Source organism: Gymnoscopelus braueri, assembly GCF_963280865.1.
Source record: "Gymnoscopelus braueri genome assembly, chromosome: 15".
NCBI classification, from domain to species: domain Eukaryota; kingdom Metazoa; phylum Chordata; class Actinopteri; order Myctophiformes; family Myctophidae; genus Gymnoscopelus; species Gymnoscopelus braueri.
Window position 1 is genome coordinate 9,620,961 of NC_137620.1, and position 27,868 is coordinate 9,648,828.

At 41.7% G+C, this 27,868-nt stretch overlaps 2 protein-coding genes across 2 annotated transcripts in view; both read left to right on the top strand.

The window, feature by feature from the left end:
- Nucleotides 1-27,087, top strand: LOC308102431 (uncharacterized protein). The gene is made up of 13 exons (XM_080452143.1): nt 1-158; nt 3,023-3,148; nt 9,730-10,158; nt 10,725-11,108; nt 11,537-11,680; nt 12,290-12,401; nt 13,965-14,112; nt 14,949-14,996; nt 20,319-20,396; nt 20,919-21,056; nt 21,870-21,953; nt 22,111-22,161; nt 23,570-27,087. The coding sequence occupies exons 2-13, from the start codon at nt 3,061-3,063 to the stop codon at nt 23,678-23,680; spliced, it is 1,815 nt and encodes a 604-aa protein (XP_080308269.1). The 5' UTR covers nt 1-158; nt 3,023-3,060; the 3' UTR covers nt 23,681-27,087.
- Nucleotides 1-27,868, top strand: part of sh3tc1 (SH3 domain and tetratricopeptide repeats 1) — a 254,841-nt gene that overhangs the window by 157,580 nt on the left and 69,393 nt on the right. The window lies entirely within an intron of this gene.

Consider the following 27,868-nt stretch of genomic DNA (forward strand, 5'->3'; position numbering starts at 1 on the left):
AGAAAGAGGTTACACCTGACTCTCCATTCAATGAGGAGCGGTTAGCATTAGCACCGTTAGCATCCAACAACAACAATAAATTAGTCCTATATAACCGCCTTTTCTCGCTGCTTTGGCCTTTATTGGACACGACATTCGTCCAAAACTGCAGGTTAACGGTGAGTTTAAGCGCTTTGTTGTGCTTTGTCGTCCTGCGTTAGCCCGTTAGCTGTGTTAGTTAGCCTCCAGTTTAAGCTAGTTAGCCTAAAAACTAGCTTAACGACTGGGGGGCTAACAGTACGAGCTAGCCAGGTTAAGCACTGCTATCCATCTAATTTGTGGCGTGAAATTGTATCCATAAATGCGTTAATTGTTGACTTGTGTTTTTTTTTTCTATGCGTAGATGACGTATTAACACACATTATGTGCACGTTAAATTAATTTTGAGGGGAGGGGGGCTTTAGCTTTAGCCTCTCTCAGGAGAGGTAGGAGGCACCATCTGCATCATTCCTCTCATCATCTCCATCATGGATGGACTTAGGTTGAGAGAGGGGGGGGGGGTCAATACATCGATCAGACATTAATTAAGCAGAGCGCCATGCATTAATTGATCTCAGTTTGGGTGTATTCGTTGCAGATTCCTCCCTAATCTTTTAGTTCCTGGAATTCTCTGTAAAAAAAAGACCCAGTAAATACACTATAAGCAGCCTACCTATCTAGGTAGCTAGCATGATGCTAAAGCAAAAATAAATATCATTAATTGATCTCAGTTTGGTGTATTTTTGCAGAATCCTCCCTCCAAATCTAAGTTCCTAGAATTCTCTGCAAGATGATGTACTCCCTCCCCACCAAATACACTAAACCCCCTAAAGCTAGCTAGCATGATGCTAAAGCAAAAAATAAAATAACGTTAAGACAGTGCAGCTGCATTCATTGAGTTCAGTTTAGGTGTATTTGCAGAATCCTCCTAATCCTTGTTCCTGGGATTTCTCTGCAAGATGATCTAATCCATCCCAGTTAAATACACTAAACCTCCTAAAGCTAGCTAGCATGATGCTAAAGCAAAAATGAACAGAGACAGTGCAGCTGCATTATTTGAGTTCAGTTTAGGTGTATTTGTTACAGAATCCTAGTTCCTGGAATTCTCTGCAAGACCCAGTAAATACACCAAGCCTCCTACCTTGCTAGCTAGCATGATGCTAAAGCAAAAGATAAGAGACAGACAGTGGTGTGCAGCTGCACATGGCAACAGGAAGGAATATCACGGCAATCGTTTTTGGAAGCTTTTGGTAGTTGCTATTTGGTGCATCAGGCCAGGTTGCATTGCTTTTGTCGTGCACTGGCTTTTAAAATAATGGCACTGTGATGGAAGAAGTACTCGCATATTATACTAACAGTATCATTACCCTATTGTATAACGTTCTGTATAAAAAATGTACTTGAGTAAGAGTACAAAAGTATTGGCATTAAAATGTACTTAAGTATCAAAAGTAGAAACACTCATTATGCAGAAGGTCCCATTTCACAAGTTTTAAAATGTATAAAAATCCTTATAATCTAAATAGGCTAGCAGATCTACAAGCTCACAACGCATTGACGCGTTGTGAGCTTGTAGATTGGCTATTTTCAAATTGTGTGTGTGTGTGTGTGTGTATATATATATATATATATATGTGTGTGTGTGTGTGTGTGTATGTGTCCTGAAGTGGTTTTGTAATCAAAATTGTACTTAAGTACTGTACTTTAGTACATGTACTTACTTTACATCACTGTATAAAGGCTATCGTGTGCGTTATTATGCAGTAACCACAGTTATTTTATTATCGCTATTAAACAATTAGTTTGATACATTTTCTGTCTGTCAATTATTTGATTTAACAGTTTCACCCCTAGTTGACACACAGTGTCAAAGTCAGTTGATGACCTGTCATGTTTAACTATAGTGTTTGGTTGGTATGACACTGGCTGAGTGGCTGTGCTGTGTCTAATGAGCCTCACGCCTCGGGTAATACAAGTCTAGCTCTGGAGTCTTTCACTGTTTTCAGTTATTACATTAACAATGCTGCTGACGTGGAAAGACAAACAGCTTCTGGTTTTGCCCTGACTCCATGACCCAGGGCAGGGATCACTGTCTCTACATATTATGTAGATTCACACAAAATGCTGCGGTTCATGCTATTTACTTACTGTAACCTCGCACTCTGGGTAAGAGAGTCTGCTAAAAGACCAAATTCTAATGTAGGTGCAACTGTCAATTTAACTAATCGAATTAACCGATTTATAATAATTTCCTTTTGGCAATTTCATCAAATAAAATCGTAATCGTCCCTATTTTGGGCATGTCAATATAGGCGAAAAGCTAAAAAAGAAAAAATGTCACAGTAGTTCAAATTTATCAATCATAAGATCTAAAATTGTAGATGTGCTATTTAACCCATTAAGACCTGAGACGATTCTTTTTTTTTTTTTCAAAAATAGCAGATCTACAAGTTCATAGCACGGCACTCGGTGCCGCGCTATGAGCTTGTATATCTGCTATTTTTGAATAGCCAAAGAAATCTAAAGTGACACAGATGCGTTCCAGGTATTAATGGGTTAAACTACTACAACACCATTGTGCAACAAAGCATAAAGTAATGCTTAAGTGGTTTATCAATTATTTGGGTAATTATACATAAATAAATAAAGAAGACAAAATATAAACAATTTGCTCCATTATTTGATGAATCAAAAAAGTAACGGATAGAATAATTGCCAAGAAAACAATCGATAGCTGCTGCCCTAAATTGCATTGATACCCATTACATAACAATGTCAGTTAGAAGCAGAATTAAAACATTTTTACATATGTATTTGGCCGCGGACCCCTATCTCACGCAAGCTCCCACGCCATGAGCTTGTATATCTGCTATTTTTTAATAGCCAAAGAAATCAAAAAAATGACACAGATGTGTTCCCGGATTGAATGGGTTAAATGAACACTCAGTATGGCTTTGTAGCTTTAATAAAAAAAGGCTTTTTGGTTTGTTTGTTTGTTTGGCAGGCGACGAGCTGGCGCAGGTTGTGGGGTGCCCGTGGACCATGAGAGACAGCGGTGGCAGCCTGGCCCAGACCCGCTGGCAGGGGGACCTGGGCCTCACCGCCGTGGGCCAGGAGGACACCGGAGGAGGTGGGCCACCCCTACTCTGAGCACTCATCCAGTGGTTCTCAACCCCCCCCCCCCCTCAGAATAATCATTTGAACTGGCGACCGCCCCACCACCCTGACAAGCACTTGGAATTGTAGCAATTGAGGCATAAAATTTAGTTTCACTCAGTTCCACAAAATCATCTATTTTCAAAATGTTTGCCTCTTTCTTAGGTAATATTTGACAATTTGGCCAATGTTTGTCCATTTTATTATAGTATAGTTTGTTGATTACTTTTGACGCAGTAATGGTCGTATTAATACTTTTCATTTTAGAGGTATTAAAAGTCCTTAAAGGGGAAATCCACCCATTTTCAATATTTAACTATGTCATTAATATAGCATAAAGGAGTTGTGTGGAAATAAGAAAAAATTTAAAAAAAAATTAACATTGCAAAAAAATTTAACATTGCAAAAAAATTAACATTGCAAATTACACCATGATGAGTCATCACAGTGTAATTTGCAATGTTAATTTTTTTGCAATGTTAAATTTTTTTGCAATGTTAATTTTTTTTTTAATTTTTTCTTATTTCCACACAACTCCTTTATGCTATATTAATGACATAGTTAAATATTGAAAATGGGTGGATTTCCCCTTTAAATTGTCACTTCAGAAATGTGCAGATGCCCTGTATACACTTGCTGTATGTTGGTCTGTTGAGTGAGAAAAGCATTTTGCACATTAAGCTAATCCGGGGACCCCCCGACAAATCATCTGGGGGTCTCGACCCACAGTTTGAGAACCACTGCACTAATCCATGACACACAATACAATTCAGACTGTTAATGTAACTCTTGAAGGTGTAAAAAAAAGCTTGATTTTACTTTTTGTGAAATCCTCAGTGTTCATTTATCTTTCTGAACAATTTACACAAATGCAACCAAATGATCCGTTACGGGTCCATTTGGTTACAAATGTTGTATACTGTCAGTGTTATCTTAAAGGAACACTGCAACTATTTTCACTATAGACCATATTCACACGCCGGCCATGTTTCTATGAAGTCAATGAAAGTAGCCACCCCGGGTGGCGGCACTTTCAATGTTAAATTCCAATATGGCCGCCGTGTGAATATGGTCTATTGTCTTCATCTAATTGGTCCTCACTAATGCTCATTATAAAGATGGCACCATTTATGTCTGCTCACTCACTGTGCCTTAACACATTGAATGCCAGTCGCGTAGATCTACGCGAACCTATTTAAAGCCGCAGCGTGCCAGTCGCGTAGATCTACGCGAACCGCCGATTCCCATTGAAATTGCCCCAGGGGCACTTTCCGAATTTTTTTGATCCATTTCCGTTTCAGAATTATTCGGGTTCCGGTTTTTTCGATCGTATCCGCTTCCTGTCTGGGATCCTGTTTAAATTTTCTCGGTTGTTGTTTTTCTCCTCGCTGATCACTGTTTAGCGTTGATCCACTGTATCTTCAAGATGGCGGCTCGGATTTGGAAACTATTTTCGCTGGCCGTTTCTCACAGATCCGCTGTGTGTTTAGAACCAAATGAACGCGCACTTTTAACTTATTTAGCGAGGTCTGTGGCGACATGAAAAAAAACAAAAAAACAACAATAAAACGCTGGCACTGGTGAGTACATTATGAGATTAAACTCTGGCATGGAATGTGTTAAGGCCAGTCCACACCAAAGCAACTCCTTGCAACTATTTGCAACTACTTGCAACCATTATCCCCAATGGCAGTTGCGAGGAGTTGCATCGGTGTGGACTGGCCTTAAAACAGTTTTTTTTGCGACTAGTTCCAAGAGGTAGGATGTGGACAGTTAGTTAACCCATTCAATCCGGGAACGTATCTGTGCCATTTTAAGATTTCTTTGGCTATTGAAAAAATTGCAGATATACAAGCGTATAGTGTGTTATGCACAAATCTTCCAGGATTTTTCGTGAAAAAGAAATAGCAGATCTATCTGCTATTTTTGAATAGCCAAAGAGATCTTAAAATGACACAGATGCGTTCCCGGTCTTAATGGATTAAGAAACCTGCCTACCAGTGACATCATTGGTGGGGAATGGGATTCCAAGCTAATAGAAACCACAACCTTTTCTCTTCCTGGAAAGTTTCACTTTGAAATAGAAGCCACTGTTGTTGCATCAATAAAAATGCATTGTAAAAAAAAACATTTTTGAGCTCACCGGAGACATAATAGTCAAAAGAAAAGTTCAAATAGTGATTCTGGATCATATTTATTTACAATTCACCTCTGAGGCACAGCGCCTGTAAACACAGAAATTCTTTTATCCTTTTGTGAAGACCCATATTACAGTATGGAGATTGTTGACAAAAACTGTTCTGGCCATACCTTGTGTCATGTCTAGAATGGTGTCTGCAAAACACTAGAAGACCTGTACCACACGGTCTCTGTTATGTACATGAGGAAATGCTTGATGCAATCAAATTGTTGTGAGTTTTGGTCAAATGTTGCCATTGCTTGTATGGTACAATGTTGTGTTTTTTTTTGCTGATTGCATGTTCTGCTATGCAACTGTTGTTACGACTAACATTCATCTGACCCAGTAGAAGCCAACAGTTTACAGTATAGAGGGCTTCAAAGGTCTTACACTCTTGAGTAAAAATCTTTGTGACAGACAGGTGTGTGTTGGTGGACTAGACGCATATAATTTAACCACTTAAACCCTATTTAGTTGACCAGAGTCCCCCAGGGGCCTATACTGACTAGGCGGCCTCCTTTATTTTCTCTCTACTACACCAGATCTCTTCTCTGAAAACGGCCAAGTTACAATCAGCAGTAGATCGGCTATTTCTGAATAAGGACGCTAGGGTTCATGTGGTTAATCCAGGACACACACACACTGTCTGATGCCCTGGCTGGATAAAGATACAATTTACTAGGCAATGTTTCGGTCAAGGACCTTCTTCTCTTCAGGCAGTAGAGGACTTGATACACATGCCAAGATAAGAATAGCTGCATGTGTATTCTTTAGAAACAAAAAGACAACATATTGGACAGTCCTCCTCGCTTGCAAAAAGTGAAACTTGTATGTGTGGTTTAAAAGAGAAACGACAGCACATAATTCAATATTGGTGCATACAGAAGACTACATATTATAACACGCTGGTACAAAATGCGTTTGGAGCTCGGTGAACTTCCTCAGGCGACATATGAGGTTTCCACTCGATGGAGGCGATATACTTTTAATACTTGTTATCCTTTTAATTTGATAACCTTAGTCAAAGGGGCTGTGATCAGGCTGAAACCGTGCCAAAATTTGGAGTCATACATAGATAGATATGTCATAGACGACTGATGGAACAGGCTGGTCACCTGAAATGTCTGAGATCCACATTGGAGCCACGCTGTTCCTATGTGTGGATCCACATTATTCAATTATTTTGGGGGGCATTTAAACCGCTTTCTCCTACAGTGCTCTTGTCAGTTTTGAACCAGGGTCAGCTCAGCTGAGGGACATTTTGTAGCCTAATTTATGTGTTGTGCAGCATGCGCTCTTTACTCAGTGATCCACCGGGGTAGATGGATCTGTCCCCTCTCCTCTAGCAAGGGGATGCTGTTCATGATGGCGTGTGAAAATGTCCTTATGTCCTCCTGTGGGAGGACATGTCCTCAATGTCCTGTGAGATTCGCTGTTCTGTTCTGAAGGTCTGCGTGTTCTTCTCGTCTGAAGCGCTGAGTGTAAGCCATTGGTTTTCAAAATGGGGTCCGGGGATCCCCAGGCGTCCACTGGTGTAACCAGTATACAGTAAACTCCTCACAATTGTGACAGTTTAGCTAGGACAAGGGACATATTAATTATTATCCCACTTATCCAAACAAAACTCAGTCAGCTCTGCTTATGAGATGATTTTTTATTTCAACTCCACAACGTAAAGTGTGCATTGCATGGAAAGAGACATTTGTGAGACAGTTCGGCTGTCCGTTTGCCAACAATAAAGCTCACCATCTTCATCACAAGAGGCATTCACTTTAGGTCAGTGCAGTGGTTCCCAGACCACTGCTAGTTTTATTCCAGCTCTTTCATCTGGGTCTAATGTTGACCCGAACAAGTGGTGGTTACTACGGCTCAGAATACAGAACCCCCCCGGGGATGAGACTTGGTGGATCACTACTATTGCTTTATATGGTGCTAGAGTGGTCTGTCTTTGGAATCAGAAGGTTCCCAGTTCGATCCCCAGCTCCTCCTCCTGGCTGCATGTTGTGGTGATGTCCTTGAGCAAGGCACTAAACCCCCCCTAACTGCTGCAGATGACCTGGTGCATGGCTGCCTCCGCCGTCTGTGTTTGAATGTAACTTGTGTCAAGTGCTGAAAAGGTATTATTTACAGCAGTGGTTCTCAAACCTTTTAATGACAAGGACCCCCAACTTGACACTTATTAGCCCGCGAACCCCCATTTGAAAAGATATGCCAGGGACCCCCACGAGAAGACTTTTGTCTCTAGCAGTGATTCTCAACCATTTTCATTTCAAGGACCCCCCCCAGTTTGACATGCATTAGGCCACGGACCCCCTTTTAATGACATCTCTGGGACCCCAATTTATATTGTAAAATCAATGTTAATTTAACTCGGAGTGTACAAATGGAACCAATTTGGTACAAATTGGTTCCATTTGTATACTGTCAGAGTTACAGACCCATAAGGGTCCATTTGGTTCCTAACTATCCATTATTTAGCTGGGTACCCCCTGGAACTCCCTCAAGGACCTTTTTGAGAACCATGGATTTACAGTCTATGAAACCAGCACACAATAAAGTATAAAACAATTCTTACTTGGCCATCTCCTCCAGGACGGGCTGAAGTGACGTGGTCAGGGACACCTCTAGAGACACATAGACTGCGCACAAACCGCGAACCTTCTGTTTTCCAGACGGTCGCATGTAGTGTAAATCCAGGAGTATAGCATAGTTTGTGCTGCGTCACAGGGCTCAAACTCACAACCTTGGACAGCGAGGTCGAGTCATGAACTCAAGCAGCTCAACTTGACCTACTTGCCAAGTGAAATGAATATGTAAATTATAAATAGGCTGAGAAATTAATAAACAAAGTGGAGAAAAGTTGTTTTAATTGGGACTGCGAGGCAGCTCCTGCAGAACTACTTCATGTGTGCCATAATAAAAGATTCTCTAGAGAGGTTTGTTGCAACTACATTATTCTGCCTCGCCATGTTTTGTTCTTCTAACTCTGGGAAAAGCTAGCAGAGCGGTCCCAGATGACCTGAGATGTCTGGAGGGTCATGGAAGCAAGTCGGTTGTATTTTGGCTCTAAATGTTGGCTCTATATCATTGAGTGACTCAAGATAAGCAGCGATCATTAGATGACTCGGTGCAGAGACCTGAGAATGAGTGTAATGTGTTGCTCAGCTTTGTTGGTGGTTGTTAGAACTCTTAAGCAGCTGCATTCTGAAAGAGCATATAGCTGTCAGATCTGAGAGTCTAACCTGCATATGAAAACACATGTTTTTCCACGTCTATGAGTGAATCGTGTAATTCTTGCTCTATTTCTAAGATGATGATAATAAGCTTGATGTTTTGTTGTTTCCTTGATGTGGCTATTAAAGGTTAATCCATAATTACACCAAGATGTTTGCTTGGCTCAACTAAGGAACGATCCTTAACCACCAAAGACAATTATCTTTGTTGAGCTGAAGGAAATCTTGGCACATGCATTGTTCAAGGAATGCACGGACACGGCACTCAGCGACAGGGATACACAATACTCATCACCTGTTTTATTTCGAATTCTTAACCCTCGTCAATGCCTTGCGGAAATACCCCTTGCCATTCATATTAGTTCAGCTAATGCCGGAGTTGGGTGCGCGCCCGTGTCAAGCACCAAAATTAGCCGATCTAGGAGTTGGGTGCGCGCCCGTGTCGGGCACTAAAATTAGCCGATCTACAAGCTCACAACGTGTCATGCTGTCTCTCACGTGAGCTTGTCTTTCGGCTATTTTCATGGTGTGTAACACCCGCGCACAACTCTGTTTAAATAGGCTTAAATCTGAAGTTCCATTATCGCCAACTAAGCAGGCATGTTGTTTCTATCCAGATTCATAGCACGGATACAAATGTTACACACATCTGGCGTATGGTGAGGCTGTTCTAATCAAATAATTATCAACAGCTGGATCTGTATCCTCCAAAGCTGAAGGAACACACAAGAAGACGTACTGTACAGTAACCAGACACTTAAACAACTGGATGATTTAGAAATGATAATTGCTGCGTAATGATGGTTGCTTACTGTAGAACCAGGAGTTCAGTCAAGGTCGACATAAAACAAAATAGTGGTTTGTGGTTAAAAGCAGTCGAGAGCTAAATGTCGATTTTGGGCTCCTGGTATTTTCGACGCACGAACACCGTCGTGCGACAGAGCATAAATTAAGACTATAGGATCTCTATAAGGGGATGAAAGTGTTGAAACCTCTACAGTATACTTACTATATATATTTTGTTTTATGATCATTATATAGGCGAGCATTATACTTTTTTCCACTTTTTTTAAATAGCGCAAACACAACAACTGTGTTCTTATGTAATCCTGTGTGTGTGTGTGTGTGTGTGTGTGTGTGCAGGAGGGCTGCCCGGGGACCACCTCATAGACCCCGCGTCGGGCCACAGCGTGCCCAGCCCCATGCACATCAAGCTGGGCCAGAAGGACAAGGTATGGATGGGCGAGTACATCGAGGAGGAAGAGGAGGAGGAGGAGGAGGAGGGCGGCATCGGCGGGATGGAGGAGATCGCCGACGAGGAGGGGGAGGCCATGATGAACGACATGGAGGCAGAGGATGAGGAAGAGGAGGAGGAAGAGGGCTGGGTGGAGGGGGAGGAGGAAGCGGAGGAAGGCGAGGAGGAAGACGTGGAGCTGGAGTGGGAGGTTCCCGACTTCCCCGCGGCGCCGCAGTCCAGCCAGCCCGCCCTCCCCCAGCCTCATCATGGTCAGCCTCACCACCACCACCATCATCACCACCACCACGCCAGCGTCCAGCAGAACCAGAGCGTCGGTAGGCCGCCTGTCACAATTATTTGAGATAATTGCATTTATTTTTGCATAATCGTCAAAATCGTTTCCATGTTGAAAAATATTATTTTGTATATCGTTGCTGTCCAGCAGAAACCATTTAACTCCATTTTGACGCTTTTGCTTTTTTTTTCATAAATCGGGGCCATTAAACACCCTTTATGTCTGTGTGTTGGTAAAAAAAGATACTTCTGCTAAACCAGCTAACTCCAGGTTAACCAGGTGGAGTTAGCTGGTTTTGCTGACTCCAGGCTCCACCCCATTTTGACCTCCAACCTCATTGTGAGCTAGGAGGTTTGATAAGAGCAGCTGAATGGACCTCTAATTCCACTTTTTTTCATTTCCTGAAAAATGGAACATTTTGGAGTTAGCTGGTTTCTGCCGGACAGCAGAGATATTCAGGTTATCTGACCATGTGCAACTTCAAAGTCTAAAAGCCAAGCAGAAATGTAATTTTTAGTCATAACGACAGAAAAACAATTAAATCGTTAATCGCAAATTATTTGTGACAATTAATCGTCACGTAAAATGTCATAATCGTTGACACAGCCCAAAGCGACGGCCACATCAACATCGACGAGGAGGAAGACTACTGCGACCCACGCGCCGAGGTGGTGGCGGCGCTGTCGTCATCGTCGGTGTCCCGGGCCTTCAGCGCCTCCAGGCCGAGGCGGTTCAACGGGTTCCGGATCCTGCGCCAGCGGCGGTTCCAGACGCAGTGGCGCCTGCGCTACCGGCTGTCACAGAACTGGAAGAGCTGGCGTCAGCGTGCCCAGTGGGCAGGGACTCGAGGCCACCGGAGGAGGGCGGCGTCCACCACCAGGAAGGACTCCCCCTGGACCCCCACCAGGGTCAAGCAGCATAGGAGGGGCAAGCAACGGTACCGGCTGTCGCCGGAGGACGACGACGACAGTCTCAGCGGCTCCGAGAGAGGTAGGAGACGATGACGCTACACTCAACAAGTTAACCCGATAAGACTGGGAACGCATCCGTGTCATTTTAAGATTTCTTTGGTATTTTTGGTACTATTTAAAAATAGTAGATATGCAAACTCATAGTGCGGCACCGAGTGCCGCACTATGAGCTTGTAGATATCCTATTTGTTTTTTAAATTGTGAAAATGTGTGCAATATGTTTTTAAAGCATTTGTAACTCAAATCTTTGCTTCTGGGGGATTCTCCCCCTCGACCCCCCCCCCCCCCACCCCCCCATCTCAAAATATGTTGTTCCAGGGATCCCCCAGAAGCAAAGTGTTAATAAATCTATACATGTTCTTTTTTATATAGCAGACACACATATTCTGTTTGTATACTCTTGAGAGTTAAATTAACACTGTGTGTCTACGTGTCACCTCCTTGCAGATGAGCTGCTGAACGGTTGTCAGGAGGAGAGCCGGGGACAGAGAGGAGGACGCAGGGAGGTGGAGAGCTCCTCCTCCTACCCCGCCGTCAGGGAGAAGCCCGCCGAGATCGCCCTCACCGAGGAACACATGAGCTGTGTGACTGGTGTGTAGACACACACACACTCTCTATCTCTCTCTCTCTCTGATGTGAATGTGTTACACACAATTCTTCTCGTGTAATGACTCGTAAAAGTCTTCACCTCCATGGATTTCACCGAACTGTGCCCTTCTGTTCTTTGCCAATGTGTGGATTATCCAGTGTAATATTATAGATTTCATTTTAAACATTACATTATTGTACAAATTGAAGGTGTTATTTGTCCTACATTGAGATTAGTTGTAACAATGTGTGAAATGCACACGGTAAATGGTAAAACTACAATCCACCTCCACGGGTTAGGGTTTCAATACATTTATTTGAAGCAGATTGCACACCGGTTTGGCCACTAGAGTAATTCGGACATCATTGCAATTACCTATAATATATATATATATAGCATATATAGCTCTTAAGACATCACAAAGGCAATGCAAAGTGCATGAACACTAAGCGCAGTCATTGACAATCAGTTTGTGGCTGTTCGTTCTGTCTATTCATTCTGTTCACTGTCCTGGTGTGTGCTGGTATTCTGTCTGTTAATTCCTGTTCACTGTCCTGGTGTGTGCTGGTATTCTGTTGGTTAATTCCTGTTCACTGTCCTGGTGTGTGCAGGTATTCTGGAGGAGTCCTTACAGCAGTACGGCAGTCTGATCCCCATCCACGTCGACGACGTAGTGGTGAAACTGCAAGACATCTTCAACGAGAACTTCTCACAGCCACACAGGTTAGAGTGTGTGTGTGTGTGTGTGTGTGTGTGTGTGTGTGTGTGTGTGTCACACAGTTTTACAAGTACACAGTCCTCACTCTGAAGGTGACCATGCACTGTGATGTGATGTCAACTTTAGCCGCTATTTTTGAAGATGCCAAGTTGAAAGTGGTTACGGCCGTAGTATACTCAGTAAGATGCGAAACTTTTGGAGCACCGTGGAGCAAAAAGGATGCAGTGTTGTCTACTGGTGTGGTGTAAATCGCTCTGGTGTAAGTCGCTTTGGTGTCTACTAAATACCTAAATTGGGAATTGTGTGCGAAGGCCTCCAGGTAGAACTTTTATAGTCTTTCCTGTTCTCTAATCCCCCCCCCCTCCCCCCCTTCCAGAAGTTGGCCCAAAACATACGATTGGTTATGTCACGATTGCGGCCACGGTTTCTGCTTTTCTATATGAACTGTGAAACTTCTTCTTACACCTCAGGGCGTGTTCACACTTTTCACTTCTCGCCTGTGGTTTCATGTGCTAACCACATTTAGACCTGGTTTCGCTATTTTGGGCATGTCATTATAGGCAAAAATAAAATAATGTTTCACAACGTGTCGTGGTAAACATGTAGATACTAGACCGGTTCTGTTAACCCTGTGACACAATCATACAACAAATTATTTAAAAAAATAATATATACATTTTACATGTTGGGCTATTAGAGATGAGGTATTCTTCTGTGCAAAAGTGGATTTCATTTGGACCCAGCACCAAGAACAATGTTGACAACAGTAGCAAGTTATTTGAATGTATTGTCTACTTAATATAAATCAATGCGGTCATTCCATTTAAGCATTGCTTGATTGCGCTTTGCTCCATGTTTTGCCACACAAACACTACTACTAAAGGTGATTTATGACAAAGTGTTTGCGTATCAATAGTACCTGTATTCCTTAAACAGGCTGGACAAGACTGACTTGAAGCCAGTGGGCATGGGGTCATATCTCCATGTAGGGCTGTCTTTCAATGAGCATAAGTGCTCCGGCGTTTATGCTCTGTGGAATGTAAACTCTTCCATTCTTCATTGGAAGACTTTATACACATTCCTCCTTATGAGGTGGTGCTTCTAATTTTAGACCAGCAGGATCTTAATGGCAGAATCTCAACACTTTGCTCGCCTTATAATATAGTTGGGTTTAATAGCAATCTACAAGCTTACAACGTGTAATGTATTGTGTGCTTAGATAGGCTATTTTTGGTGCGCAACACTAGCATATGACCTGTATGAAATAAGCATATAGGCTTAGCCTATGTTGAAGAATTTTTACCATAACAATCTGCCCAAAATGGAGATGCCAGGGAATGTGAAGAAAGCTATCCTCCTGGATTAGAATGGGACTATTCAAAAATACAGTAAACTGTAAAATACAGTTTATTTAATTTAATTTGCGGTTAATTTGATTTGATTTTGGTAAAAGATATACAAGTAAAATAACAATATAACTTAAACCCACGATAACGCATTCAAGCGTAATGAAACACTTACCAATATGGTCCTGCAAAAATATAACATTTCATCTCTCTTCTCCCCAGGAAAGCGGTGGTGCAACATCTAATCCAGTCCTTTCAGCGTTCGTCGGGCACGGCGCTCGTGCGGACGTTCCGCGTCAACTACAAACGCCACGTCCTGACCATGGACGACCTGAGCACGCTCTACGGACAGAACTGGCTCAACGACCAGGTACAACCAGACATGACGACGCTCACTTTGCTGTGTCTGTAACTGTGCAGCGAAAAGGGAACACATTAACCCATTAAGAACTGGAACACATCTATGTCACTTTTTGATTTGAGCTAAAAAAGCATTATTTTACACTTTGGCTATTCAAAAATTGCAGATCTACAAGCTCATAGTGTCGCGCTATGAGCTTGTAGATCTGCTATTTTTGGGAAAAATCTTGAACATTTGTGCAAATCTTTGAATATGTATTTTTTTAAACATTTTTAACTCAAGTCTTTGCTTCTTGGGGTCCCTGGAACAAAATATTTTGAGATGGGTGCCCAAATACATATAATTTTGGGGGTCCTTGACATGAAAAAGTTTGAGCACCACTGATATAGAAACATATGTTTTTCAGAAAACTGTTAGGATTTAGAAGACATTTGTCTCCCCCCCATTATATCCCCCAGAAGCAAAGATTTGAGTTACAAATGTTCGCTTTAAAAAAATATATATGTTCAAAGATTTGCACACATTTTCATGATTAAAAAAAAAAAAAGCAGATCTACAAGCTCATAGCGTGGCACTCGGTGCCACGCTATGAGCTTGTATATCTGCTATTTTTGTATAGCTCAAAGAAATCTAAAGACAGAGATGCATCCCCGGATTGAATGGGTTAACAGATTTCACACAAAATGTCCCATCTGATTCCTAGCCCATGTGCTTTATTAGAAACATTGTATTTGTTTTGAGACCATTCATTCCTTTATCACTACATTGTTAGAAACATGACTGTATTTATTTTGAGGCCATAACTTTGTGCCACATCTGCTGACAGTCTGCTTGTGTCGTTCAAGGTCATGAACATGTATGGAGACCTGGTTATGGACTCTGTTCCAGAGAAGGTACGTGAATGAGAGAAACGTATTTACTTAAAAAGTGGACCAGTTGAAGCTCATGCCGCTACGTGCATGATTGATGTAACAATACAGATGCACATTAGGACAACGAAATGCCTGCTGGATTCAAAGTGAATCTTAAGGAGAGCCTGAAAGTTGGGTTGTAGTTGAAAATCTATCTAAGAACCATGTTTTTCAGTGAGACCTGTGAAACACAAATTGTTGTAATGGCAGGTAGTTGCCGCAGTTTCCACCTCATTATTTTCTGCACAGTGCATGTGTTCTTTTGGGAGCCAGGTCTGGCGGTAGTGGCCTCTCTCGATGGCGAGGCGGTTCACTGAATCAGTGGTAACCAAGCTTTTCAAGACCAAGAGCACTTTTTTATTCCAAAATGTAAGCCGAGATCTACCACTACAATATGTAATAAAAAAAACTCTTAACCATGAGTAAGACAGTTATTTTTTATGTGTAGATATTCACACAAAGAGTTGTAGTCTAAACAAGAATAAACACTGGTATAATCAATGCTAAAATATTAGGAAACAAATACACTTCTTTGGTTAGATTTTTGTCTTTTTAATTAAACAAATTAAAACATGAAATAAATGCATTGCTATAACAGATATGTTTCAATGCACAATATTTAGTTCTCACAGTTCAATGAATATTCAGATTTACAGATATTTTGTTCTAGATTGTTTTTCGTTTTTTGACCCAAAAAATGCATACATGACCATGTCAAAAGGATACTTTTTTGACAGATATGATGACAGATACAATACCGTCAGCCCACCCCTAATGAGACTGCTGTGAGTGCACATTACCTGCAAGCCTTTTGAAATCTGGTTGATAGTTAGTGATTGCCAGTCTGAGGCAGTCATTAAGATGTGAGTCAGTCATACGAGTTCCAGACTTGGATTTTATTCTTTGCATTTGTGAAAAGGCCATTTCACATAAGTAAGTTGAGCCAAAGTAGGCATTCAGCTTAAGTGCACAAGACACAATCAGGGGATACTTCTTTCTACTCACGAGTGGCCAAAAGTCCTCGTTTCCCTTAGCTCTGGCCTCCAGATCAGTGTCACGTTGAATTTCAACAATCTCCCTGCCAACAACACCTGTAGGCAATGTAAACCGCTCCTGCATTTTAACTGACAGCTGTTCAATGTCAACACTGAGGAAAGGGTTTATTATAAAAAGAACTACTTGACGCATGTCTTGTATCTCCACAAATCTACGGTCAAATTCTGATGTCAGTTTTTCCAGCTGGGCACAGAATCGTTCAGGATGAAAAGCCCTTTTGTCTGTGAGGTTTTGTGACACCTTTTCAAGATTCGGGAATTGTGTCAGCCTTGCGCGTCGTATCTGAGAACTCCAGCATCCGAGCTTCATTTTGAATGCTGCGACTGCGCCAAGCATGTGACTAATGCCTTGGCCTTTCCCTTGCATTTGTTGGTTAAGATAGTTGAGTTTTGCTGTCAGATCCGTGAGGAAACCCAAGTCCAATAACCAAGCATCGTCAGACAGCTGCTCATACTCTTCGTTGCTCGACTTGAGAAAAGTGATGATCTCTGGCAGTAAATCCAGAAAACGCTGCAGCACCTTGCCCCGACTGAGCCACCTAACGTCTGCGTGAAGGCTCAGATCTCCATAATATGCAGAGTCCAGTTCGTCCAATAAAGACCTAAATAACCGGTGCTGTAGCGCTTTTGCGCCGCCAATTGAGTCGACGATTTTAACGACAACATTCACCACATGTGACATGTCGGTTGCTTTAGCTGCCAGTGCCTGTTGATGTATCACACAGTGATAGTTCACAAACGGCGGGAAGTCTTCGTCTTTTCTGCACAATGAGACAAATCCTGAACGAACGCCAAGCATCGCCGGCGCCCCGTCCGTTGTCATTGATATGATTTTATGAATGGGGATCTTGTACTCACGCACGTAGTCCTTGAATGCATTGTACACATCCTCGCCGCCGGTCCTTTCTTTCAACGGAATAAAGGCTAGCAAGTCCTCTTTGATGGTAAAATCGGTGAAAACCATTCGGACAAACACAATTAGCTGGGCTGTGTCTGTGGCACCGGTGGACTTGTCAAACTGGAGTGAAAAGTATTCACAGTTAGACAAGTCTTTTAATACTTGCTGGGATACGTCTTCGGACAGAGACTCCACTCTCCTGGCTACAGTAGGCGCATCGAGCAGGAGCAGCACGGCTTGCATCCTCGCTTTAATTTCTTCTTTGTTTTGAAAGTCAGAAAACAAGGTGTCAGCGGCGACATTCAGCGTTTCTTTAATCATCTCACCGTCATCCGTAAATGATCTCTGGCGCTGAGCCAACATGTGGCTAATTCGGAGGGACGTTTCTGTCGCGGCGAAAAGCAGCTGCCGTGCTCCGAGTCCTCTCTTCAGCTCATCGATTCTTTTTGATCTCGACGCGCTGCTGAGTGGATAGGCGTCTTTGAATTCAGCATGCATGGTAGAATGATGGCGCTCCAGGTCGCCACGTTTTGGCAAAGCTGCCGCCTGTTGGCATATGAGGCATATGGTCTCTCCATTTGCTGACGTGAAAAAATAATCATGCTCCCATTCCAGGTGGAAATGATGTGGTTTTGATTTATTTCGCGCCGGACCTTCAGCCATGGTCAAGTTAAAGGTTGTCACTGCTTGCCTGCCCTATGTAGGTACTGTGTGTGGGCCTTTTTGCTTTCTGTGGGGTATTTATACTGATGTAGTTCTTCTGATAGGACTTTATGCAAAAGAGGGGGTGGAGTGAAATAGCTGTACCCCCCCAAGTCAAACAAAAGAATCAAAGAAGCTGCCAGCGGATGGCCTTGTGCTTGTCTGTGGCATTTTGGTGAAAAAGACTTGTGTATTAGCCTGGCTGCCACCCTGTGCTGATCAGTCAAGGTTCCATCCACAACAGACAAATCTGTTTGTGTAGTGTGATCCACAGTGACGGCTTCAAGACATTCAGAAATCAAGAAGGTTTATTTGTCTCTACTCATAAGGGTACAAGAAAAGAAATGCAATTTTGTGATGTCCACAAATTACTGTGCTACAACAACACTTATATACAATAGTAAAAATAAAGAATAAGATAAAATAAAACAAGAAGCCCTCAGCAGTATCCACATCAGCATAACGGGCATAATAAGGGCAGAGGGAAAAGTGTATACAGTGTATAAATGTGCATTAAAGCATAGCCATTTAGCTGCATATCAGCAATGACGACCATTTCCCTGTGCTTTGTATACAATAACAGCGGTGGTAACATTCAACAGTGTATACAACTTCAGTTGGTTACCCCTCCTGTACATAGTCTAGGATTTCCATAATTTTCTATCACCATCAGATATTCTGCCACTGTATTCTCTGTTTAGGGATACATAGCGTTCCGATTTGCTCTGGTTTTATTAGAATTTTCTTATCAGTTGGTTTAGTCCAGTAGAGTTTTGTGTCTGGTGACTGTGTTGTAAATTGTGTCCAAGAATCAGTTGGTTGATGGGCAGTGTTGCCAGATTTTGCGAGCTCTATGAAAACAAGCCCAAAAGAAGCGACTATTATCATCATGCAACATCTGCTATTTGCCAGGGACTCCCATACAAGTACCTATTCACTGTGCGAGGTGTTGTGAGCTTGTAGATCTTCTATTTGCAAACATTTTAACTACACAAATCTTGTATGGGGGTCCCTGGCGAAAAAATGTGTTCAGATGTTTGCGGACAAATATATATTAACACATCCACTGCCAAGGGCTAATCTCATAATGTACTCACCAGTGCCAAGGTGTTTTTGTTGTTTTTTTGTTTTTTTCATGTCGCCATAGATCTTGTTAAAATCCTTAAGATTGAGCGCTACACAGTCTGTTTACATCCGCGCGATCTCCCTGTATCTCCCAGTGAAAACCACGTGTCAAACGGGGCATCCATGTTTGAGTTAGAGCGGATTACGTTAAACAGTGAAATGCGAGGAGAAAAAACTACAGGAAGAGAATTGAGTTTCAGTTTCGTCTGTAGAACGAGGGCGGGCGTGATCGTGAAAACCGGATCCCAAATAATTCTATTTCCTGTCATCAAACCGGAAACGGAAGTGGATCAAAAAAAATCCGAAAGTGCACCCGGACCGCGCATGCGCGAAAAGACCGCAGCCCGTAGGGCTACGGTCTCGGCGCTTAACAGTTGGATTTAACGGCCCGTAGGACTACGGTCTTGGCAGTTAATGTGTTAATATAGGGGTCCTTGAAATGAGCCCAAACGCAACCCGCAACTATGAATATTTACAAGCAACTTTACAGATAAACAAGCCCTAAGTCGCTTATAATAAGCAGACTTGGCAACAATGTCAGTTAGTTGATGGGCCATCTCACTCGTGTCTCTGTGGGTGACTGCTTTGTTATGGAGCGTCTCTGGGTCGCATTCTTTTAGGTGGTCCTAAAATTTACATGCTCTCTTTTGAATTCAACGACCCATCAACACCTCCCCTGGTGAACCCATCCCGTCTTTCACCTTGGCCCAGGTGAAGAGCTGTAGAGGCTTCACACAGAGGATATGTTTATGTATCTAGCAGAATGGGGCAGGGGGGTGGGGGTCAGAAAGGAGACCCAGACTGTCTTGCTGAGCACTCTGGGGTGGCGGCCTATTTTAAAAACATGTACCGGAAATCAAGCTTCCTTGACAGTGTAACTATATTATGTAATTACACATTTCCCCAAATGTAATCTGGGCTGATTATAGTTACTTATTTTTTGTAGCAATCAATCGATCAATTTTATTGTCAAATGCAATTATAGGTAACAGTGAGGTTAAACTCTTGTTTATGCAGGCTTTCATGTTTGCAGCTCAAGGAGCAAAAGGAAAGAATTGGAAGCAAAGAAAGGAAAACTAAAAGCCTGAGAAGGCAGCATGTTTAAATCAGTATCTTGTCATTTAAAGAGGTCCTAAATCACATGTAGTGCATTCAGCATAGTACATGTCAAATGTACATATTTTTTGTTTTGATTGTATTGCTGTATTGTTGTATTGTGCTTTCTGCTTTGGCAATGTAAACGTATGTTTTCTCATGCCAATAAAGCCCATTGAATTGCATGCAATATCATGTTGCTTACAAGTCCGAATGGAAGTCCTAAACACATTAAATGTGCATCAGTATTGTGCAAATCAGTTAAGCACAGGCTACCGTGTAATCTGGGTTTATTATAGTTACTTATTTTGTATAATATGATTGTATAAATCCAGATTACATGTAGATTTCTCCTCCCCTCTTTCTAAAGCCTGATATTATAAATGAGACTTTAGTCAGAGAAATGGTGTTCCTTTTTCTGTCTTCCAGGTTCACTTTTTCAACAGCTTCTTTTATGACAAGCTGAGGACAAAGGGTTATGAAGGAGTCAAACGGTGGACGAAAAATGTAAGTGAACATTCATACATTCATTCTCTAAGTTTGTTTTTAATCGGTAGAGAGGAGTTTTATTCTAAGCTTTCCCTCTCTAGCTACTTTTGATAATGTAGTATCAGTAATGTTTAAGCCATCTTAAGACCTTTTCTTTTTAAGATTGATTTATTTTTGGGGCTTTTATGCCTTTATTGATAGGACAATAGGCTGACAGGCAGTGACACTCAGCAAAGGCTGTCAGGATCGGGAGTCAAACCCGCGACGCGCTGTCAGGCTACATTGAGCCTAGGTGCCCCGACCGCTACGCCAGCGGTCCAAGCTGACCTTTTCTTTTTAGTTACATTCGCGCCGTGTTTCGAGCTTGTAGATCTGGTGCTTTTGATGCTTTTTATGAGACGCTGTAGTATGATCAAGTAGGGCATTCATTTATGAAAATAAATAAATAAAGAGGTTTCTGCCCGACGGCAACGATATTTCAAATGTGTATTTGTTCCTCTTTCTGTCCCCTCCCTCCCTTCCTCCCCCCCTCCCTCCCAGGTGGACATCTTCCAGAAGGACTTGTTGTTGATCCCCATCCACCTGGAGGTGCACTGGTCTCTGGTCAGTGTGGACATCCCCCGCCAAGCCATCACCTACTTCGACTCCCAGCGCACGCTCAACCGCCGCTGTCCAAAGGTGAGCGACCGCAAAGACGGCTCTACAGACTTCTTTTCCCCTTTCTCAGATGTTGAGGAAATGGAATTTCATTTAAAATAAATAAAACTATAAGTAAACAGATCGTTTTGGGTATTATATAGTGTATATAAAACACTTTCAATTAACAAAAATGTTTGTTCCACAAATATCCTTTTCTTTAAACATCTCTAAACATTTTCAATGAAACTGAGGATAAACGGATACGCTTTTCATGAGTTAATGTCATCGTTTACCATGAAAAAAGGTTGCTTTTGGGTCGGTGGGAACCTCCCCCCTCTAATCTATCACTAACAACACCTCCCCCCACAACCAACGACCCATCAAACCCCCCCCCCCCCCCAGCCTGTCACCTGCGTTAGGGCTGGAGAGGATTCACATGCAACATTTTGGGGTCCGATACCGATATTAGTGGGTCCTAGACCAGTGTACCACAATATTTATCTGTGGAAACGACTCAAACTAAATGTAATGCCTCAACTCCTACAATTCCAAGTGCTTGTCAGGGTGGGGGGTCCCCAGTTCAAATATGGTTATTTTGGGGCGTCGCGGCCTAAAAAGGTTCAGAACCACTGTCTTAGACCACTAATGTTTTGAACGATATTTAACTTGTAAGAAAACCCAACTTAAAATACACATTTGTTTTTTTACATGAAGTCAGAACACTGCCCCAACCCCTAGTATAAAATGAGCTCATTCTTCCAACTATGTGGCCTCAGCATATCGAGATAGAAGCCATCAAGCAAGTATGTACTTTATTTGTTCATTTAAGTTTGTTTGTCGTCTCCTTTTCAGCACATACGCAAGTATCTGCAAGCAGAGGCCATCAAGAAAGACCAGAGAGACTTTCTGACCGGATGGAAAGGCTTTTTTAAAATGGTATCACACACACACACAAAACCTTTTACATTATTTCAATCTCACAACACGGTTATATAGTGTATTGATTGCCATTTGAACATTTTACCCCTATTGCATTTCATGTCTGTAATGTGTATATCTAATGTGTGTGTGTGTGTGTGTGTGTTCCTTCCAGAATGTGGGTCGTCAGAACAATGACAGTGACTGCGGGGCCTTTGTCCTACAGGTGAGTGTCTCGCATCTTATTTATTTTTCTTCTTTTTTTTCTTGTTTATTTGTACATTTAAAAACAACACATTTGTAACAACAGCATAATAGTAGGTTGTGCAGGTGAGATTTTGAAAACCCCATGGGATTTATGAAGTTTACCAACAGAAATACAATAGAAATTAGATCTTATTTTTAGAACAGTTAATTTGGTTCAGAAATGGATTCATAATGATAATCTTCCTAGTTTATCAAAAATGTATGTCTTTCTATGTTCAACTTTAAGACAACCTATTCCACAGTCACTCAAAACTGTGTCAATCCCTGTATATGAGCTGGAATTGGTATGAGCAGTTTGTTAGAGGGACAGTCAATGGTAGTAGTGTGTATAATTCAAATTCCTGCATACAAAATATTCATCTGCATTTGTCTGTACTGTTCCCAGTAATATTTAACTACACCATGTCCTGCAGTAGCATATCACACATGCCAGTCTGCAAAAAATGAAAAATAATAGCAGAAAATAGCCATTCCCAATCTATAACCACACAATGCGTCACATCCGTCAGCTATTATATGGCAAACGACAAGGTATAAATGGGGCTTTAAGCTAAGTAGTTGCAAGACTGGGTCAAGTATTTGGCTTAGTGTTCTATCCAATTTTGAGGGCTTTTTGTTAAAGAATCAACGAGACACCCCATGAAGCATTGAATTCATGGAGATTCTTTAGTTTTTGTCACATTCCTGAGCCAATAATTTGATGACCGGGTCATCAGTCAATAAGGGACTCGGTAAGAGACTCCTTGAGTCCCCTACCGGAGACAATATATTGGCTTAGGAATGCAACCAAAACAAAAAAAATCTCGATGAATCTTCGTGTAATTGATAGAAAATACGTAGGAATGCACCCATATGGACATTCTTGGCCGAGACCGATGTTTAAAATAACAATTAAGCCGATACTGAAACGGATATTTGTTTATTTCGTTTTGGGTGTTATTATTCCCCCCATTTGTGCCAGGGAAAGAAACAAATCTTCATTGTAAGAAATAACTGTTCAGAATCTGCAGAAACACAACATAATTGCCTTGATGCAAGTAACATTAATGAGTGTCAACGAGCGTCAGCTGGACAGTGACACACACACCCCTCAGCTGTGCTGAACTGAAAGTGACTGGAGTTAGTTTAAAAAAAGCCCTTGAATATGACATGATTATAACATTTCATATACACCTTAGAGTAAAAACTTTTTTTTGTTGATACCAATATTGACCGATAACCGCAAATATCGCCCGATACCAATATTTGTCAGATATATCGGTGCATCCCTAAAAATGTAATTTTTGGGGTGAACTACTCATTTAAGAGGGATGGTCAGTAATGGTGTCTGTAATGTGAAATGTTTTCTTTTCCATTTTCCCTTCCAGTACTGCAAGTGTCTGGCACTGGGGCAGCCGTTCAGCTTCGGCCAGCTGGACATGCCCAAGCTGAGGAGACAAATGTACAAAGAACTGTGTCACTGCAAGCTCATCCTGTGACCTCACGCACAGCCAAGCTAAGCTCTGCTCCTCCTCATGGAGAGGAGCCGCTGGGGGGCGGGAAGAGGGTGTGGTTGTGGAGGGGCGCAAGGTGGAGTTGCCCCCATCAGACGCTGACCAGAGGGGGGAGAGAGAGAGAGGTGTGTGTGTGTGTGTGTGCGTGTGTTTGTATGTGTGTAGCCCCCCCTACCTACCAAGGATTTTTGGGTGGGGGTGGGCGGGAGGAAAGGGGGCGATGGCTGACCCCTAGTCGGCGCTTATAAGAGCAACTTCACCCCCCCAAGCCCCCTCCCACCCCGCCCCTCCCCTCTCGGGGGGAAGCCTTCTTCATCATCTTCGTCAGCCTTTAGAAGAACGGAAGGACGTAAGGAAGGAAGGGAGCAAAGAAGGAAGGACACACGGATATAACAGTTGAAGGACGCAAGGGAGCAAATCAAATCGTCTGAAAAGGAAAGAGGAACTTTAAAAAAAGAAAAGAAAAAAGGAACAGCCCCCCCCAAAAGCCCCCACCCTCCCTCCCCTCCCCCTGATGACATCATCATCCAGAGACATTTTGTTCTTAGTACTACTTAACATCCCTTGGCGGGGGATTAAATAACGATCGTCTTCTTCTTCGCCTTTTTGGTTTGTATTTTGCCTCCCTCTTTCGCTGCTTCTCTCTCGTTTTTTTTTCTCCCTTTTTTTGTGACAGTTTATTCTTCTGTTCTGTTGTTTATTGACATGTTTATGGTTCAGTCTTTTTTTCTTTATAAAGTAATGGGTCTTGAAACTCCAGACCCTGACAGTTCCTTTGGTTCCAGCGTATTGTCTCTGTCGGCTGGAAAACTCATATGTCCAAAACGGTTACTTTTCAGGATCTAAATTCAAAAATGGCAAAAGTAGCAGATCTACAAGTCGTGTTTCGAGATTGCAGATCTGCTACTTTTAATACTTTTTGTGTGAGATCAAGTAGGGCGTTCATTTACGTAAAAACGCACAAAAAGTTACAATATGGAGATAAGAGGTTTCTGCCCGACAACAACGATATGTTGTATGTAGAATATATTGAGCCAACAGTGAACTGAACTCACTGCAGTTAAGTTTATGTTAATGAGGATCTTGGTGAATGACATGTGTTTTTGTTGAAAATGAGAATTAAAAAATGTTTCTTTTTCTGGTTACACGGCAACAAGTGGTTGTGGTTCTGTTGTCAACTGAGGTGTGATTCACTCTGGCGCCTGTAGATGGTGACGAACTCTCACCGACGTCACCTCCATAAAGCCCTGTGGTGTCCTCTTTTCTTCACTGTGGATGTGGTTTTTGAGTCAATCATCATCACCACTTAAAAAAAAACTCCCTGGACACTGGCATACAGAAATTTGGACCTCTCCCTAAATTATTCGCTTTGACATTTCATCCTTTTTTCTGTCTCAGTCAAACAAGTCTGCTCTCCTCAGCTGTCATTGCATTTTTCCCTTTTTTTCTCCTCATGCCCTCTTTACGTAACGTTTCCGTTTTTGTTTTTCACGACATCTGTCTATCAATCAACTCTTTTCTTTTGTCTCTCGTTTCTTTTCATTCCATACACCCTGCCTCTTTCTGAAAAGATCCGCCACCCTTTCTCCACTCTCTACTTTTCTCTTATCTCTCTTTCTCCCTCTCTCAGTTGGTGACAGTCACATGATCAACCAAACCCCTCTCAAACCAAATCTCTCACGTCTCAGTGCCTCCCCAAAACAAAAACCGCACCACGACTACAAGACAATGTGTGGTTTAAGTGTGTAGGTGTTTGTCCAACTTAAAAAGAAGGTTGGAGACCTTTCACTGTAAACTGTACATTCTCCTGGGTGTTAATTTAACTCTGAGAGGGTACAAATGGACCCATATTTGGTTACAGTTGAGATAAATTAACACTGAGGATTTTACTGTGCAGAAAAACGGCGTAGACTTGTTTTGGTAGGCAGGTGTCTGTGTTTATGCGAGCCTTTTGGGTAACGTTTAATCGACACGAATGGAGTTTTGCCCTCCTATTTAAAAAAAAAAGTTCTGAAAGCTGGTGACTTTGAATCCCCTGCAAGTTTAGGTCTGTTGGTTTTAATAACAGCTGTGTATTTAAGTTACGATATCGGTAGATTTACACCTTTGCATTTGTTTTGCCGTTTTTGTTGGGGGGCAGTAGGAGTTTGGGCTGTGTCAAGCTTCTGTTTAAAGATAAGAAGTAAAAAAACAATACATTTAGGTTGTTGGGTTAATGACAAGTGTGGCTTGTATGACACAGAAGAGGCTAGATGATAAAAGTGACCACTACTTTTTGTTTTTGGATGTACATGCAAAGACTAAACGACAAATACTTGTTATGTTTTTATTCCTGTATACAACTTAGAACTTGGGCTTAAAACTCTTCAGTTTGTGTAGGTATCATTTTGTAGCTAATAATACCCCTGGAGGGGATGCTGTTTTACTGTAATTATGGATACTGTAGTGCTGCTGACAGAACATGGCTATGTCCCACATCACCTTGTTGTTCTTGTAATCGGTATAAAGTAATAAAAACACTGTTTCAACGGGGAGCATCATGTAATACATGGAAGGAAATAACATACATTCCTGAGCGAAAATGCAGGCCAACTCTTATACGTAACGCTTATGATTTGATAACCTTTGGTGATAACAGTGTATTGCAACCGGATTCAGTAAATAACGAGACATCACTTGGACAGAGAGATTCACCGGGAATTTATACTTCATCACTCGCCAATAATGGCAGATTTTCAACTTGACACCACAGTTTTCCCCTTGACAATCTGTTAGCTTTGGCAACGTTAACCTTAAAATTTTTAACCCATTTTGACCGTTAAAATGAGGCTTCTTCTCACACGGAGGAAGTTATTCTGAGACATGGAGACATTTTTACACATCTTAACCAAGGTTCTTTGTAGTCTATAAAACAAACATTGGCCCAACTATATGGCCTTCAAGTTCCATGCCATAACGACAAAAAAAAAAAGCAACTGGTCTACTTGGTCTTTGTCGTTGCGTTCATCTTTCACACTTTATTTGTTTTCCTCTGTTAGTAAATGTGTTGCTATGCTTATCGTTGGAAGAAAAAAGAAAAGATGTTAAAAGGAGGAAGGCAAATTTCTTTTAATATTTTTGGATATTAAAAAAAAAAGTTTCCTCCAGTTGCTATTTCTTATGAAGTCATATTTTGGTCAGGACCATGACAACTAGTACAGTTACAGTAATATGTTCACAGTGGTGTTTTAATCTCCTTTTTATTTTGTAACTAAACGCATCTTTGTTGATAGCTGTTTCTTTGTTTTTGTTTCGTTTTCCAAGCAGGAGTTGATGGAGCATAATTGACTGTTTTATATCTTCTAAAAATGCATTATGGTTGCTAAGAATAAACATGTACATGACAAAGACTTGACAAAGCAGTCTGTTTTTTTTTATGCGTTGCTTTCATTGGTGGAAAGTAACTTAGTACATTACCCAAGTACTGTACTTAAGTACAATTTTGAGGTAATTTAATATTTTCAATACTTTTACTTATACTCCACTATGATTATTTGAAAACTTAAGTAACTAGTTACTTTTTAGACTTGGATTTTTATTACTAAACATACATTAAACACTTAAGCCCCAATTATATATTTCAACTATGTGAAAATAGCCGATCTACAAGCTCACAACACGTCATATCGTGACGCGTTGTGAGATCTGCTATTTTTGAAACATTTTCAAACCTGAAATGGGACATTCTGCCTAATGAGTACTTTTACTTTTGGTACTTTAAGTATATTTTGATGCCAATACTTTTGTGCTTTTACTTGAGTAAATTCTGAATACCAGACTTTCACTTGCAAGGGCGCGTTCCCACCGCACTTTTCTTTTACCTCTGGGGCGGAATCTGCCAATGCAAGAATCCACGCATTTGTCAATGCAAATGCGTGGATTCTTGGAAAAAATCCGCAAGACCAGGAATCCACGCCTTTGCATTGACAAAGCATTTGCAGATTCTGCCCCAGAGGTAAAATAAAAGTGCGGTGGGAGCGCGCCCTAACAGAGTATTTCTACATTGTAGTATTGATAAAATGTGAGTACTTCTTCCACCACTGTGCAATATTAGTGGAAATCTTTGCTGTAACTGCTGGAGGAAATCTTCAAAGAGTTTCCAGATAGCTTTTTTAAGTTTACAATACAGTCTGC